We start from the raw sequence: 18,282 nt of genomic DNA, 5'->3' as shown, positions 1-18,282 counted from the left end.
GCTGCATAGGGTGCTGGCTGTGGGTTTTTACTTTTTGCTTTGTTTTGCTTTTGCAACCCTGGGGGTTCAACCCAGGGCCCCTCACAAACCAGCCAAGTGCTCTAACCCTGACCTACATCTCCAGCCTTTCAAAATGATGTATTTTGATGCAGGGTCATGTTAAATTGCCCAGGCTGGCCTTGCCTTTGTGCTCCTCCTGCCTCAGCCTCCTGAGTCCTAGAGATTACAGGTGTGCTCCCCCACACCTGGCTACGATCCACCGTTTCACTGGAGTGCTCTAATCAGTCATATTTGCATTTAAGTATAGCATCTTGCTATTTGTTTTTCTGCTCTTTGTTAGTGCTTTTCCCCTTTGCTTGTTTTCTTTTACATTAATTTGGTAATTTAAAAAAGTTCACCTTTTGCTGGACACAGTGGCACATGCCTGTAATCCCAGCTACTGGGTTGAAGCAGGAGGATCCCAAGTTCAATGTCAGCCTCAGCAACTTAGTGAAGCCCTGTCTCAGAATAAAAAAAAAGAGGGGCTCCAAATGTAGCTCAAGGGTAAAAAGGACCCCTACTACCCCCCACCCCCCAAATTCTGCATTCAGAGTCTGTGCACTACCTTTCGTGTGTGCAGCCCTGGGGATGCTGCCCCGGCCTTATAGTTGGCAGGTGGCTGCCAGGGGTGCTTTCTCTGGTTATGGAGTCTAGGTTGGCGGTTTTTTTCATTGTCCCTGGCTTGCATAGTTTGATGACATCTTTGTTGCATAATGTGTCTTTTTTATCTTCTGGCTGCTTTAAAGATTTTTTTCATTACTGCAATCAGCACTTCTATTATAACACGTCTCGATATTATTTTCTGTGTATTTCTCCTGATTAGGATTCATTGAACTTCTTGGATCTGTGGTCTTCTTCTGGTTTTCATCCAATTTGGAAGTTTTCCATCATTTATTTCCTCAAAAAATACTTTTTTCCTGCCTGGCTTTGGGTCGTTTCGCATGGCCACCTTTTCCCCTGCGGCTGGTGTTCAGGGCCTTGTATAGTTTGAGCCTGTATTCTTCACTTCCAGAGGCCCCTTTGGTGGGCCCTAAGTGTGTCCCCGCTGACCTGTGCCTGCAGCATGGGGCCAGGCGTGTGCCTTGCTGCCAGCGCTGTCTCAGCAAAGGAATAGGAACGGGCCATACACGCTCTGTGGACATGCAGGTTTTCTCTGTCTTTCTTCCTTTTGCTTCTCCACCTGTGACCACCTGAAGGCCTGAGATTCTGAGGCCTCTGCTCCGTGTAACAGACCAGGCCTCATGGCTGCTGCTTCAGTGCGTCTTTTCACCAGAACCGCTTGCTACTTGCTGCGAGGACACGGCAGTGTCTCCTTGTCCTTTCCCAGGGCTGCTCTGTCAAGCTCCGCGGATGTGACGTGGGAGTTTGCAGCTAGACTGCATCCTCCTTCTGGGCCTTATACAGAGCTCAGTCCTTTTGCTGATTGCAACATCCAGGAGGGCTGTGTGGACCGCACTCCACACTTCACAACACACTTTCGTGATGTGGCTTCACCTGATTTTTTCTTACTGTGGTAAAATACGCAAGACACAAAATTTACCTTTTTAATTGTACACTTCAGGGACAGTATGATGACATTGTCCGGCAGCCAAGGCTGATGTCTGCCCATTAGGTAACAGCTCCTTGTATCTACCGTCTCCCAGCCCCGTGACCACCTTCTACTCTTTCTCCAAGGTGAATTTGAAAGCTCCAGAGTCCGCAGCAGTGGCATCATAGCATGCTGGTTCTTTCTGTGTCTGGCTCATTTCGCTCAGCGTACACATTCCAAGTTCCCTCCTGTTGTAGCATTTAGGTGCTTCAGAATTTCCTCCTTTTTAAGGCTGGATAATATTGCATAGTGTGTCTAGAACACACTTTGTTTATCCAGTCATCTGTCAGGGTACATCTGGGCTGTTGCCATCTTTGTGTACGATGAATAATGCTGCCGTGAATATTGATCTGCAAATGATTTGTCCCAGTCCGTCCCTGCATTTAATTCTTTCATATACGTGCCCAGTGGTGGAGTTGCTGACTGCATTATTTGGGGACCTGCCAGACTCTCCTTCGAGGCTGCACCACCTCATTGTTTCACGTTACTGCTGGCCATGCACAGAGCTCTTCCCCTACCTGACGCTTGCTCCTCGTTAGGACCACGGGGCGAGGGGGTAAGGTGGACTCTGATCTCCATTGCGCTGATGACATGACAAGGTCATTATTGCCAAGTTACTTGCCTAAGCACTGCTGAGCTCTCTTCTGGACATTTGTCCAAACCTGCTCATTGTAGGCGACTCTTATCACTTGGTTTTTCCCTCCTAGTTCTCCCCTTTGTTCTCAGATGCATTGCACACAGTAGGCCTTCCAGGTCTCACAAATGGGAGGTGACTTTGATGTCATGTGAGGGTTATGAGTTGGGAGATGACATCTGCAGTTTATGCTCACTTTTGGGTTGGTTTCTGGATCCTGAGTGAGAAGAATGATGAAGTGTCAGGGTCAGGTGAGATCACTGTGTCACTACTGGTCTTTTTTTTTTTTTTTTTTGCGGTGCTGGGGATTGAACTCAGGGACTTATGCTTGCAATGCAAGCACTCTACCGACTGAGGTATCTCCCCAGCCCTTTATCTGATAAAATGAATCATCTAGTTTTTTTTTTTTTTTTTTTTTTAATGTCTACATATTTCTGTCTTTATATCAAAGGGGGTCTCAGTTTCATTCACTCTCAGGAAAAACTCAGTGCATCCCAAGGCAACCTTACTTGTTCTGGGACAAATTTTGCTCAAGTCTACATTATGAACAGATTTTTTTTCCTGTGCTGGTGCTAGAACCCAGGGCCTTCCACATGCTAGCAAGCACTCTCTCACTGAGCTGCACCCCATCCCTAAGTCTTCCTCCCTCCTTTTTTTTTTTTTGGTACTGGGGATCGAACTCAGGGGCAGTTTACTACTGAACCACATCCCCAGCCTTTTTTATTTTTTTATTTTGAGGCAGGGTCTCACCAAGTTGCTCCAACTTATAATCCTCTTGCCTCAGCCTCCCGAGTCCCTGGGTTTATAGCTGTGCACCACTGTACCTAGCCAGTCTTCCTTTTCTTGTTGGTCCTTCAGAACCTTCTCTTTGACTTTCTAGGCTTCCCATCTGCAGGTTAAACATTCCTGAAAATTCAGGCTCTGGTGAGACAAACTCCAACCCAGCATTATTAGCCAGATGTTGGTCTGGTCTTTCTTTTTATTTTTAAATTGAAATATAATTCATATACCATAGAACATACCTTTTCACTACCCGGGAATGCCAAAAGTGAATCACCATTTTAAAGCATGCAGGTCAGAGGTTTTTATATTCACTGGGCTGTGCCACCATCACCAGAATTCCAGATCATTTTTATCACCCCAGAAAGAAACCCATGCCCATGAGCAGCTAGCTAGCCCTATCACCCCCTCAAATCGCCCTTGGCCTCTCTCAGATACTTTTCATTTCATATAAAGAAAAGGTCATTACCCACCATCAGTTGATGGGCACTTGAGTTGTCTGTACCTCTGACTGGGATCAGTAATGCTCCTGAACGTTGTGTGCAAGTTTTCACATGAACATGCTTTCGGTTCTCCTGGGTATACCCCGGGCGTGGAATAGGAACCTTGTGATTGACTTTTTAGAGGAACTGCCATGTTGTTTTCCCTTTTCCCCGGCACCAGCACTCTGATTAGAGCCATTCTCATGGATGCGAAGCAGTACCTCAGTTGTGGCTTACATTTTCCTGATGATGAACATCTTTTCATGATTTCTTTGGCCACTTTTATATCTTCGTTGGAGAAATGTCTGTCCTTTGCCGGTTTTGTTTTTTTGTTTTTGTTTTTTCAGTGTTGGGGATGGAACCCATGACCTCAGCCATGCTAGGCAAGTGCCTTACCACTGAGTCACCTCCCCAACCCCTCCTTTGCCATTAAAAAAAATTGCCCATCTATCTTTTTATTATATCTTAATTTGTTTATTCTATTTTTTGGTACTGGGGCTTGAACCCAGGGGCGCTTAAGCCACATTCCCAGTCCTTTTAATTTTTTTTATTTTGAGACAGGTTCTCACTAAGTTGCTCAGGGCCTTGATGAATTGTTGAAGCTGATCTCAAACTTGCAATCCTCCTGCCTCAACCTCCTGAGTCACTGATATTACAGGTGTGCACCACTGAGCCCCATACATCTTTTGATTGTTGGATGTAAGATTTCTTTATATAGGCTGGATACCCAAACACATGATCTGCAAGCATATCCTATACTGGGTATTGTCTTTTACTTTCTTGTTCATGTCCTTTGATGCAGTCTTTAATTCGATGAAGTCTAATTTGCTTTTTCTTTGTTGTTTGCACTTTAGATGTCTTATCTAAGAAATCATTGCCTTGTGCAAGGTCATCAAAATTTATATCTACTTTTCTCTATTTTAGCTCTTATATTTACAGTGTGAATCATTTTAACTTTTTAAAGAATTTCACTCTATTTCTTGTGGGGGTGGGGACCAGGGATTGAACTCAGGGGCACTCAGTCACTGAACCACATCCCCAGCCCGATTTTGTATTTCATTTAGAGACAGGGTCTCACTGAGTTGCTTAGCACCTCACTTTTGCTGAGGCTGGCTTTGAACTCTTGATCCTCCTGCCTCAGCCTCCTGAGCTGCTGGGATTACAGGCATGCGACTTGCACTTCTTGACTCTGGACTGATCTATTATCTTCCCCCTCCTTAGCACTACTTCCTGTCTGGTCTGGGGCAGTTATTTTTTTCATCTCCATTTAAGCATTTTCTCTTCCTACCGTCTCCTTGCAACACTGTAGTGAGAATGTACAGGTTTAGTAATTTGATCCAGTCATTTTTAGTCAGAGGCAGAGTTATGAAAACTGGGAATTTACTGCTTGGGAATGTAATAGAATTCATGGATCTCCCTTTTGGGGCTTCAGGTTAATTCTGGGCCCCTAGTCCTAGGGGACTGAGTGACACTCTCCACTTTTCACAATCGGGTTTCTGCCAGTGGGCCTGGAGCTGCTCCCCAGCAGGATCTGGTTCTTCACTCTTCTGGGCCAAGTTCATTCTCACCTCTTCACTACCCAGTTGATCTTGCCTCCAAGATCTAGCTTCCATACCATCCTTCCCAGGAACTTCCGCAATACCTTTTAGATAACCCCTCTTGCATCCTTGTCACTTGATTCCTTTTCTTTTTGGTAATGCTGGGATTGCACCCAGGGGTACTCCACTGAGCTACATCCGCAGCCCCCACTCCCCCTTTGTATTTTTTGAGTTTCACTGAGTTGCCCAGGCTGGCCTTGAGCTTGTGATCCTCCCTTACAGATGTGTGCCACTGCACCAAGCTGTTATCTTAGTAAACCTCCTCCTACTCCTCGAGACCTGGCTAACTGGAGGGCAAGGATGGATAGCTCCAGTGCAGGACTGCATCCTGATCAAGTGCAGTCTGGCCTGGCACAGATCTAGGTCCTCCCTGTATCTGCTGGGTTGATGACCTGAGGCAGGTGGATGCTTGATAACCTTCCCAGAATTGGCTCTGATCAATAGTGTACAAGTTCCCATCAGAAAATGCTTAACTGGTTTTGAGACCATAAAATGGGAGTTTAAGATTCCTGTCATGTGGTCAGTACAGAAGCTAGACAACAAAAACAAGACCTGCCAATTGATGCCAAAGCAGCTCAGTAATAGCATTCTAATTTTGAAAACTTGTTCACAGCAATTTAATTTTCAGTTGGAGGACCAGTAACCTGCCAACACCTAGCATGCTGTTCTGCTGGACTTCACTGTAAGCTCAGATGTTGATTTATTTCCACACATTTTCCTTCAGCCTGGTTCCCCAACTCAATTCTTGTTGGGTAATTAGCAATGGTAGCAAAACAGGAATGTACTGTCCCTAGTCCTAGTTTTTCTTGACTTAGGTGTGATCCCTTTTAAGTTCTTACACTCCTCTCTGCTAAGAGGGTGATTAGAAGACCCTGAGGTCATCCTTGAAGGATCACAGAAGATGATCCTGTTACTTCAACCTTGACATCTGACTGGTATTTGGACTACTGTACTTTTTCCGCCCTGAATGTTGGACAAATTCTCTAATATATGGGAATTCATTTATCTGTTAAGGAGGCTGTAAGCTAATGTGTTCCTTTTCCCCCTGAATCTTAAGCAATCGGGCACTTAAGCTAATGTTTTCTAAGACAAAGATATATACCCAAGAAGTGAAACAAAGCTGGGGTGTCTGTCTCACACAGTTTATTTAACAATAGGTAATAAGAAATCAAATTTAACAGTCTATACAGTGATCCAAAGTTCATATTTATAAGTAATCAACTTTAATTGCATGATTTACAACAGTTGAGGGTTTTTGCTTTCTATTTTCAAGTTTTACAGAAAGTGTGTGTGGGGGGGCAGGGTAAAGAGGAAGAAAGCAAGCAAAGAAGAAACCCCAGGGACATTTTGCATGTTAAAATCATCCCACTGGAATCGTTTCTTACCCTCTTTTTAATTTTTTTCCTTTGTTAGATGTAAAAATAACGAAAAAAATTCTTTCAAGAAACAGAAACCACAATATATAATACATCGATTTGGCAGCTGCCCCTGTATATTTTGAAAAAGTCATTTTTCTCTCTACATGTACAAATTATTTTAATACTTGAAGTTTTACGCTCAGACTTACGGAATAGAAAATTTTCTGGAGCACAAAAGTTGACTTGAAGGGAGGAAAGGGGGAATTTTTTTTTAAACATTTTTAAAAGAATGAACATCTTTGCACCCAGAGAAAAAAAATTGGTATTTTAATATATATTTATATATATTTATATATATATATAGAATGTAATTTTAAAGTAACATTAACCCCTTTTGTCCTCTGGTTTTAGAAATGTTTTTTTTTTTTTTTTTAACTCTTCCATAAAGTGAGGAAAATAGGGAAAAATGTCAACCATCTGCACCAGTAAATAATAACTATTAATATTACATATTTTCATTAATTTAAAAAAAATAATAAAACCTATTGGAGGTGCAAGGCAGGAGCATACGGTTGGCTTCAGACCTCAGCCTCCTCCCAGTGCACACTTAAACCACACACACAAGGGGGGAAAAAAAAGACTGGGTGTAACCAGCCATAACAAAAATATATTCTTTGTATTCTATCATCCCTCAGGTTCATCTTCCATGTTTGCTTAAACCACAAATGGCTACTGCACAGTTCTTATGTGTTCCAAGGAAAATTGTCTTTTAGGCTAAGAAAGATTCAAAAAAATTGTTTTCAGTACAAAAAGTCTTAAGAGAAAATAATTTTTTTGCTCCCAAAATACTACAAGGTGTCTCTAGTGTATGTCTAGTGTACTCTGTGAGAGGTTTGAATTCAAGTCTGAGTTATCGGTGCTGAGTCCCAGGTCCGTGGCGCTTGCACCATGGAGGTTTGCCATGCCTGGATTGCTAGCGAGCTGAGAAAGCATCGAATTCTGGTCCGGGCTGGCAAAATGCCCTTGTTCCATGGGGTTGGTGGCCTGGGCAGCAACCAGTCCAGGATGTGGGGAACTGGTCTGTGGGGAGACGTGGTGTGGAGAAGGCTGAGGCTGCATCCTCGGGGACGGGCTGGAGTGGGGGGGCTGAGACTGCGGCCGTGGAGAAGGGACAGGTTGGGGAGAGCGCACTTGATTGGAGAGAGAATTGGGGATCTGCTGGCCTTGTAGGTGAGGGGACTGGGCCTGATTTGGAAGTATATGCTGTTGGGGACTCATAGGGTTGGGTTGAGCAGGGGACCCCATCTGTTGCTGAAGGAGCCGTTGCTGATAGGCCTGCAGACTGGCTCCTGCCTCTGCTCCCAAGGCCTGGGGGAGCTGGCCCATCTGTCCCATATTCCCTTGCTGCATCTGCTGCATGTGATGTTGCATCCGTTGCTGCTGTTGCTGCTGCTGCTGCTGTGGGGGGTACCCAACTCCTTGGGGTTGTTGGAATTGGTTATGGTTGGCCATTCCTGGGCCAATTCCTGGCCCTGCTCCCTGTTGCTGCTGCTGCTGTTGTATCATCTGCTGTCGTCTCAAGATGTCTCGGAATTGTGAAGGCATGGTGTTGTGATTCATGTTCATCTGCTGTGCTTGGGGGCTCATCCCTCCCATGGGTGGCTGGAGTTGCTGCTGGGGCTGCTGCTGGGGCAGGCCAGCCCTCTGGACTCCTGCTTGCATGGGATTCATGTTCTGCATGGCTGGACTGGAGTGGACGCCCTGCTGACCTGGCATGGTAGGTGGTTGCAACCCTGGCTGCCCCTGGGGCATGCCTGGCTGCCCAGGAAGAGGTTGTGGATTAGAGTTGGCATACTTGGCAGCCCGCTGCTTGATGAACGCAGCCAATAGCTGGGGGTTGGCGTGAAGGATACTAAGCACCTGTTGCTGCTGTAGGGGAGAGCTGGGAGACCTGAGAGTCCGCAAGAGGTTTTGTAAGGCTTGTTGAGACACAGTGCCTGGTTTGAGTGGGCTCACACCTACCTGGCCCAATCCTGGTTGTGGAGCCATGTTCAAGGGCTGACCATGTTGGGCCACTGACATCATGGCTGGCCTTGGCATCCCGGACTGGAGTTGCTGGGGCTGAGGAAGTCCTCCTTGGGCCCAGGGTGGCTGTTGCTGCATTCCCGTGGGCCCCATCCCTGGCTCCAGATGCCCAGTGGGACCTCTGGCCATAGGAGGTGGGTTCATTCCCATGGGTGCCATGGGAGTCATCTGGGGCATCTGGTGTTGGATCGGCCTCTGGAAAATTTGCACATGGGCCATCTGGCGCTGCGTCTCAGCTGCCCTCTGAATCTGCATTGCCATTTCTACTGCTGCAGGTGGGGGGCCTGGAAGGGGTGGCTGAGCAGTCTGAGGGGGGGTTGGAGGGGTCACCTGACCTGCTGCCTTACCCTGGGACACAGGGCCAGCAGCCTGAGTCCTGGGCAGGTAAGGGGGCATACTGTTGGGAGGGGTGGGCTGGGACTGAGAAGTGGGCTGGGGCTGGGGTGTCTGTGGTGTGGTTGGCTGCTGGCCAGTTGGTGTGGTTGGAGTGGCAGGAGTTGGAGAGGGCAGGCCCTGTTGTTGCCCCACCACCCCAGTTCGCTGCATGCTGGCCATCCTCCTGCGGAGCATCTGGGCCTGCTGGAGCCGGTGCTGCAGCTGCTGTTGCCGGAGCTTTTGCTTGATATTGAGGCAGAACGGCACAGGGCACTTGTTCTCCTGGCAGTGCTTGGCATGGTAGCAGCAGAGGGCAATGAGCTGCTTGCAGATGGGGCACCCGCCATTGGTTTTCCGTTTGCAGCCCTTGGTGTGCTGTACAACTCGCTTCATCTTCTGGCAGGAGGGCAGAGAGCAGTTGGCATTGCGGCACTGGCAGGCGTGGACCAGAGACTGAATGCAGCGTTGGATGCTCAGGCGGCGAGAATCTCCTGGGCTCTGGGTGGCTGTAGCCTGCTGGTTGTTGCTCTCATCATCTAAGCCGAGACCTAATTTCTCCATTTTGTGGTCATGGTTTTTAGTGTTATAGCAGGTGATACACAAGTCATAATCCTGGGGAAAAAAATTAGGAGGTGCAGGTCAACTCTCTGAGATTTTAAGTCATTCAAAAGCATTTAGATACTCTGCTTAGGCTAGAAAAGCTTCTTTTTAACAGGACAAAACTAGCCCCTTTAGCTCTGCCACTCAAACTTGAAGATGCGGGCTGGGGTTGTAACTCAGTGGTGGAGTGCTTATCTTGCACATGTGAAGCACTGGGTTTGATCCTCAGCACCACATAAATAAATAAATAAAGGTATTGTGTCTGTCTACAACTTCAATAACAAAACACACATGAGGCTGGGCCCTTACTTAGGGACCTATGTAACGTGTGTCTGCAACACCCTTTAAGATAATAAAGACCCAGAGCGCCCCTTCTTCCAACAACCCGGTACCGACCTCACAGACGGTGCAGTGCCAGCGCGTCTCCACGTGGTGCTTGCACTCATTGCAGGTGTACACAAAGCGGTCCTGGCTCTGGGTGTGCAGTTCCACCAGCATGCACATGGTGGACCACTGGGCTCGTCGGAGTGAAGAGAACTCCAGGTGCTTGTCCCTTGCCAGGGTAAGGAATGCATCCCGACCATCCATCAGGTCACAGGGGATGAGAGGGTCAGGATCAACGATGGGAGGCAGGGAGTTGGCAGCAGGGCCAGCGATAAGGCGGATCACAAAGAAGACCTGCCAAACAGACAAGCTCATTCTAATTCTGAGTCTAGAGTGCAAAAGCAAAAAGAAGTTGGGCAGCGCCCAGTGGGAGCAGCAGATGTATGGTTAGCTTACAACTGTACCTACCTCTCCTCCTGCTTCATTCACCGATTTCTGCTCTCTTTGAGATTAAGTATAATGGGCCTAAAATTCACAACCTGTTATCTATCTATCCCACTTGATTCAATAAATCCTTCAAAAATAAGAATGGTCTAGTTCAGGCCCAGCACATGTACAGTAAGCATTTTGCCTCAAGACAGTCTAGGATGGAATTGATGGTTTAACCTGAATCTACTAGCCAGAAAGCTGACACACGCACAACTCAAAAAGAGAAAGTGTGCATACCCACTGGCCTGGACTCATCAAGAAAATGCTCATGTCACTAAAAGAAAGAAAAGGCTGGTAAATATTCAAAATGAAAGGCAACTCAACATGACTCAACTCAATATCCTGGAATAGAACACAAGGACCAGACATTAGATGGTGACACTAGGGTAAGTTTCCTGAGCAAAAAAACCATGGCAGTTAGCACTGTGTTTTAAAAACTGCTCTTTTTATTGGTACTTGGGATGGAACCCAGGGATGTTCTATGACTGAGCTACATCCGCTTTTTATTTTTCTGAGACAGGGTCTTGCTAAGTTGCTGAGGCTGGCCTTGAACTTGTGATCCTCCTGCCTCAGACTCCCATGTCACTAGAATTACAGGTATGCAACAACACTGTGCCTAGCTATAACTATAAACTTTTATTCAACTAATAAAATGTGAAACATTACCTCAAGATACCAGAAAATTATGCTAATTTGCCATGCAGCCTATGCTATTTTTGGCCAGTTTTTAGCACAGTGAAAATGTGTAGACATGCACTGGGCCACGCATGTTTGCTGCTTCTACTCCAGACCCTTAGAATTCTGGCCCTAAGGTTAAACAGCTATGGAATGTCCACAATTTAAGTCAAACCCATCGATTGGTATAGTTATGCTAGAATTGGATAGCATAAACCACTGGTTGAAGAACTTTATAGCATTAACTATTGCCTGAAAGAGTCAGTAGCTATCAATTGTTGATAATTATTACCTAATTAGTAATTCAGGAATCCTTTATTTTGATAACATGGCCGAGGTTGGTACTGGGCCTGTATTAGGCTACCATGATGACCATGTCAGGTTGCTAGGCCTAAACAAAAGAGGGGGGAGGGGCAGAGTAGTGAACTATAGGAAAAGATGCTTGAATACCTATAAGGTATAAATACCTTTGCAGAAGAGGGTCCTATTTTTCTCCCAAAGAGGCTGCTTAACTAATAGCTATAATTCCATATTTAAAATGAAACCTTCCTTTCCCTCTCCACAAAATTGCCACCTCTAATAACAACTTGGTGTCTGAGAACAAAGAATTGAATTGTGATATTAAAAGATAAAACAAAACAAAAAACATGACCTATTCCTGAAGTGTCTTGGTTTTTCTTATTAATTATGAGGTTGAAGGGGAAAATTCAGTTATAGTCTCAATTACCCAACAAATTTATACAGAAGAAAGGGTTATTAAGTGCATATGTAAATGTTTGATTTTTCTCCAATTCTTCTTCCTATTTTTTTGTGGAACTGGGGACTGAACCCACCACTAGGTCGCATTCCCAGTCCTTTTTTATTGAAACAGGGTCTCACCGAGTTCCTGAGATTACAGGCATGCACCACCATGCCCAGTTCCTAATTCATTTTCTGAAAAGCTATTGTCAACATATATTTTTTCCCCATTTCTTTTTCCAAAGCACCATTACAAACAAACTGGAATGACCAATGGAGTTTTAAGTTCTAAGGAGCCTGGTAAAACAACTTTCACAAAACACCAAAAATATTCAAGGGCTGTCTGTGGTTTTGGCTCAGTGGTAGAGTGCTTGCCTCGGGTGTCTGAGGCACTGGGTGTGATCCTTGGCAACACATAATTAAGAAACAAATAAAATAAAGGTATTAAAATTTTTTTCAAAAATTCCATCTGAAAAAACAGACAATAGTTAAAAGTTAGACAAACTATGTGTATACTTTTGAAGTAAGACACCACTTAATACCATCTGAATTTATAACTGCACAGCTAAAGTTAAACATTGTTTCTTACAAAACCCACGAAGCTCTTTTTTCTTCCCAATTACCCTCAAATGAGTTCTCCCGGCAGCATTTCCAACTGGGGTGGGTAGTTCTTTCACCCCACCCTGCCTCTTACCTCTTTATGTTTCTCCATGGTGGCATATAGTTTCTGGGAGAGGTCATTAGATACATTAGGCATACCAGGCTTCTTTTTGTTGCCCCTGCTTAAGCTGCTCTTGTTTTTGCTGGTTTTCTTATTATTTTTCTTTTTAGCATTTTTGCTATCTCCCTTTGTCACCTATAGGACAGCACGGAAGACAAAATGTTACAGTTTTATTAAGTGACTTGTAAACAATACTGAAGATAAGATGACTCCTCCTCCCCCTTTCTTTGAAGCTAGGGATTAAACTTATGCTATATTTTATTTCACTAGCTCTTCTCTTCAGTTATTCTCTCCTTTTTAGGTTGCTATTTACAACAAATTAATGTTTACTAATACATTTGTCCCAATTTTCTCCAGTGCAGACCTGACCCTTCATTAAGGTGATTGATGCAGCCTTAAGTTTTTGCCTAGAAGAGCCTCAGAGTGCACTGACCCTGCCGAAGGAACATAGCCCAGATTTGGGCTAAGAAACAAGGAGTGGCTGTATGGGATAGTAAGAGTGTGTGGAAGTGGTGATCCATCAGACCCTGATCTTGTATCCTTCCAGTCTATAAAACAAAACAACAAAAAGGCCACAACCCATCCTGAAAACCAAGTAATTTAAAAGAGTATGTGTGTGCATGCTAGGCAAGGGCTCTACTACTGAGCCAACATCCCCAACCCCAGGAGTTCTTTAGTATATTATTAAGTCAGAATTTTAATTAGGACCCCAATTAAAAAAAAAAAAAAAAAGTAAATCCAGTGAATTCTAGATATGCTCTGGGGAAGTGAATGACTGGGTTACTAAGCCAAATTCTATATAAGGGAGAAGCAAACTCTGTCCCAGGCCTATTTCTGTATAGCTATAAATGCAATACAAAAGGGCTGTTAGATAAAAAATAAAAAGGGGGTGGTGTGGCAGCAGCAGCAGCTGGGGATGCAGTTTTGTGGTAAATTTCTAATCTCGTGTGCATGAGGCCTTGTGTTCTGATCCCTGGAACTGCAGTAAAAAGATGGAAAATAAATGCCAGAAGTGCTATTATGGTCTTCAACGTCTAAAATATCCATAACTAAGCTGTTTGGATAGATAATCTCTAGGATGCAGTTCAGTGGTATAGTGCTTGCCCAGCATGTGGAAGGCTCTGGGTTTTAATTTCCAAGAATGGGGAAAACACACACACACACACACTCCGTCAGTTTTTCAGAATTAATCCTCGTTTCTTTTATCAGTTATTACTCAACGTCTGAGTTGTGAAAGGGGAGCCTGATGGTAAAAAGATCGAGAACCACAGAAACAGAACCATATAGTAACCTTTCTAAGGCATCATTTTTTTGTCAAAATTTTTCATAGTGCAGGGGATGGAACCCAGGACCTCATATGATAGGCAAGTGCTCTGCCTCAGCCCTGTTTGCTCAATTTAAAGAGCTTTTGAAACAAGATGAAAGGTGAAGCTCCCATCTGGATTATCTGTAAGATTCAAGGCAGACAGTGAAAAGTAAGCAATGCCCTTACATCAGTGCTTTCATTGCTGGTGTTCTCTTCCCGCTTTCTCTCTTCTTCCTCCTGTTCCAATTCTTTAATACTCTCTTCCAAAACATTGGGCCAAAAATCCCCCTCAAAGTATGGCAATTCCTTTGCACTTGTCAATCGGTCTTCAGTAGCTTGTTTAAAAATATCCTGTAAAAATATTGAAATACAAATAGCAATTTCTATGCTTTTTGTTTCAAAGCATTGATTATATGATACAAGATGAAGTATTTAACAGCTGGCTGAGATTTTATCCCTAACCCATGTGTCAGGAAGATATTTAGTGGCACAAACAGTGAAAGGGACTGATCTGATGTCAGTATCTCCATTATTCTCTTTCCTATACTCATGACAACAGGGATATTACCTGCCTTAACATAACTACATGATGAATTTTCCTGCTAGGCCTAGGAGGTGGCACTAGCACCCTAGTTTTTCCACTCGGTGTTATATGCAGTGCAGCCCTCCTTTTAACTGTTATTAGTTACTGTTATTAGCTTTAACTGAGAACTATGTTCAAAATGATCAAAACTACTACTACTACTACTACTACCACCACTACTACTACTACTACTGTTGTTGCTATAGAATGGTTTGCTGGGCTGCTTAGAAAATAATCAATTGGTGTTTTCCTCAACTTAGTGCACGTAAGATGGTCTAAATTTGTAAATGTTTAAAATGACATGGTTATTATTTTAAGTGGCCATAACACATTTCTAATACCTAGTGTTTTTTACTTTGAAAAATTTCACATGTACAAAATAAAGACACTTTACCAAATTAGCATAATTGTATCAATTATGTGGAAGAAGCAGAGCAAACAGAAGACTTATGAAATGACAGAAAACAGTAGCAAGAACAGTACATTTCCAGGCTCCAACTGACCTTGTAGTCGTGGACAATACGCTCTGACACAGCCTTGTCAAGCATCTTTTTGTACCACTCCTGCAGTCGCTTGGGCTTGGGTATCTTCTGGTCAGGAGGATGGCAATGGAAGATGTAGTCATCCCCCTCACTTGGTGGACATGCCCAAATATGCCCTGTTGTATATCTAACAACACAAAGAGAAAGAACATCAAGAGATCATTCACTCGAGACAGAATGCTGTATTTTATTTATTGTGGTGCTGGGAACTGAACCCAACAGTGCTCTACTATTGGGATATGCCCCTACCCCTTTTTCTTTTGAGACAGGATCATGCTAAGTTGCCCAGTTTGGCCTTGAATTTGGGATTTCCCTGCTCATTTAGCCTCCTGATTACAGGCATGCACCACTGCACGTGACTCACTCTTTAAGAGACAGGATCTCACTATGTTCCCCAGGCTGCCCTTGAACTCCCAGGCTCAACATGATTTTCTCGCCTAACTCTGGAGTAGTTGGGATTACATGTGCACCACGACACCTGGGTAGAATATTAAACTTTAAACCGCATAGTAGAGCTAAGACAGAAATCAATGATTTTTCTTTAAATAAAAGTGCACAGCCTAGCATTAGATCAAAATTCTCAGGCTACAACTAGGCCTAATGTACAGCAATAATAACAGATCTCACAATACCTACTATTTTTAGGAGGCCATGGAAGTAGACAGTGAATTTCATTCATAGAGGGGATGATTTAGCTCTGAATCAAATTCCCAGACTTGTCTTTTAACACCAAAAGAAGATTTTAATACAAAAGGGTAAATGAAAGGCAAACTGAAAAGTGTAAAAATATGCAAGGTGAGGTGGTGATATTCTCCAGTATCTATATATATCTATATATCTATATATAAATAATATATTTGAAAGATGAGGGATGCCTTTAAAACTTCTTTTTGGTCTTGATACCCAGGTGTCACAGATCAAATACAGTTCAAGATTTGGCCCTTAGCTGGGGACAGTGGCACACCCTATAATCTCAGCTACTTGGGTGGCTGAGGTAGAGGAGGATCACAAGTTCAAGGCCAGATGGGGCAACTCAGTGAGATCCCATCTCAAGATTAAAAATGAGAAAGGGATAGGGATGTAATTCAGTGGTAGCAAGCGCCCCTGGGTTCAGACCCTAGTACTTGGGGCGTGGATTGGGCCCTCAAAAAACAGCAAACCAACATTCAATTTCAAGGTTTAATTGAAGCTAAAGCTGGATGGGTGGAACTAGGAAAATAATTCTTTGTGTTAGTAACACTAACTTTGCAGCGCCTCCAACAAAGTTCAGATTATAGTTGTGCTAGATAAGAACCAAAGTCAGGGGCTGGGGAGATAGCTCAGTTGGTAGAGTACTCGCTCTCGCAAGCACAAGGCCCAGGGTTCGATCCCCAGCACCGAAAAAAAAAAAAAAAAAAAAAAAAAAAAAGAACCAAAGTCAGGAAAAGGTCAAAAGTTACGTATTTAAATATTTCGGCCTATATTCTCATCAGTATCACTGTTGAAAAAAAATTCATCAAAATGCTTACCCTAATTTCTTGACATATTCTAAATATCCAATTAGAATTTCATGATAGACTGCAGTCCTCAAGCATTTAGGACGGAAGAAATGAACACTATCGAGGTAAGATATATATACTCTCCTATATCAAACAGGGAGAAAAAATTAAGACATATCACATTATGAATTATTATTCTTATGTGGCTAAAAACACCTTCCCTTTCTCCTGTGTTCTTTGTTCAACCTGTCATCTGCAATGCTTGTTACCAATAGGTAAATGAATAGATTGTGGACCCTTTAGGGAAGTTCATGAGCCTTTAGCTTCCTGTATTAATACCTTGCATGGCACATACTATACCAATCAATATTGGTTGATATGAACATATTCTGACAGAATTCTTTTCTTATACTGTTTTGTGAGACACAATTTCTAAATCATATCTTACTCCAGATATTCTTTGATGTAACTCACACTTTCCTGAAGTGTAGTGAGTTTGGTTCTTATTTCCAATTCCAGGCTGCTACTCATATCCTTTAAGAGAAGCACTGAGCATTTATGTCCTGTATTGGGGCTATTTGGTCAATCTGTTCAACTTTAATACTACTGGATACTCAAGATTTTGCATTTCTAAATCAAGCACACTAAACATTTTCCTACTCTGCATTTCCTTTTCATCAGTTTTAAGTTTCAAGACCCACACAAATCAGAAATTAGCAATAGCAAGGCAGTCATACCTCTGATTGGGTGGAGGGCAGTCGGAGCCATACTCTTGAACATGCATGCCAAAGAAGCACAAGTCAACACCATCAATCTCTTCAAAGGCAAAGAGGGCTTTGGTTCGGTATGGAAAAGATTCTGCCATTTCTCCACTATCTACAAACCTACACAGTACGGATTAAGGGGAAAAAAAAAAAAAAAAAAAAACCACAACATGTATCATTCATGTTGGAATTACCAACAGAACCTAGGTGTGAACAACCAGGGATCCATAAAAGAAGAAAAGGGAAATTAATTAGATACCTTGCTTTCATGCCTGGCTTGACTTCCACAGTTTTGTCAGAAGCATGAACAACCCTAACAGTGACCTCTCCTGATTCAGGATGATTCTGTCGCCTCAGAAAGTCATTCACTCGATTCTCCAGAAAGGTGCCAAGCCTGGTAGATGGCAACCCTAAGAACACACATTAAAGTTAAAAAGGTGTGGCCCTGGGTTCAATCCCCACTACAAAAACAAAAACACCCCAAAACAAAACAAAACCCCACCAAGATTACTGAAATTTTTACTATCAGTCTTGAGGTTCAATTTAAAATCTCACTTTTGCTCCCCATCCCCAATGTAAACAAAATAACTGAATTTTTAAAAAAGTTATCTAGGTAGTAAGTATAGGGGAAAAAAATTTGTTCTTTGTATGTCATACTAGTTGAGGCCATGTACAATCTCTGTATCACACTGCAATTTAAGTAAGTGCTGTTTGAATTTCAGAAAAGTTAAAGTCATAAAACATCTATGTATTTTGTAAGATAGGATGGTTTAATAATGGTTAAACATTTTGAGAAAGAGTATGAGTCAAAGCAATTCGGAGGTCACCAATATACTTCAAAAGCATCTGTAAAATTAAATACTACAACGAGATTACTAGTGTCAAGTACTTTTATGATAAAATGTTCTCTTCTCTGCAGTACAGTGGATTGAACTCAGAGGCACACTACCACTGAGCTACATCTCTAGCCCTTTTAATTTTTTGAGACAGGGTCTCGCCAAGTTGCCATGAATGGCCTCAAATTTGTGATCCTCCTGCCCTAGTCTCCTGAGTAGCTGGGATTACAAGTATGCACTACCTCGCCCAGCTATAATAAAAATTTGACACCCTTTCCATCAAGGGA

The 18,282-nt window shown here is 43.3% G+C and overlaps 1 protein-coding gene across 2 annotated transcripts in view; it reads right to left on the bottom strand.

Annotated features, from left to right (window-relative positions):
* Nucleotides 1-6,249: 6,249 nt before the first annotated feature.
* Ep300 (E1A binding protein p300) overlaps nucleotides 6,250-18,282 on the bottom strand; it is a 75,688-nt gene continuing 63,655 nt past the window's right edge. For both annotated transcript variants that reach the window (XM_047548886.1, XM_047548887.1), the window contains 8 exons: nucleotides 17,419-17,569; nucleotides 17,133-17,279; nucleotides 16,426-16,539; nucleotides 14,879-15,044; nucleotides 13,979-14,143; nucleotides 12,460-12,621; nucleotides 9,936-10,217; nucleotides 6,250-9,551 (listed from right to left, as the gene is read on the bottom strand). In XM_047548886.1, the coding sequence (XP_047404842.1) occupies nucleotides 7,341-9,551; nucleotides 9,936-10,217; nucleotides 12,460-12,621; nucleotides 13,979-14,143; nucleotides 14,879-15,044; nucleotides 16,426-16,539; nucleotides 17,133-17,279; nucleotides 17,419-17,569 (3,398 nt within the window). In that variant the 3' untranslated portion in view covers nucleotides 6,250-7,340. The remainder of the gene's footprint in view (nucleotides 9,552-9,935; nucleotides 10,218-12,459; nucleotides 12,622-13,978; nucleotides 14,144-14,878; nucleotides 15,045-16,425; nucleotides 16,540-17,132; nucleotides 17,280-17,418; nucleotides 17,570-18,282) is intronic.

The sequence above is a fragment of the Sciurus carolinensis genome, chromosome 4, assembly GCF_902686445.1.
Source record: "Sciurus carolinensis chromosome 4, mSciCar1.2, whole genome shotgun sequence".
Taxonomy (NCBI): Eukaryota; Metazoa; Chordata; class Mammalia; order Rodentia; family Sciuridae; genus Sciurus; species Sciurus carolinensis.
This window is presented reverse-complemented; position numbering and strand designations above follow the sequence as displayed.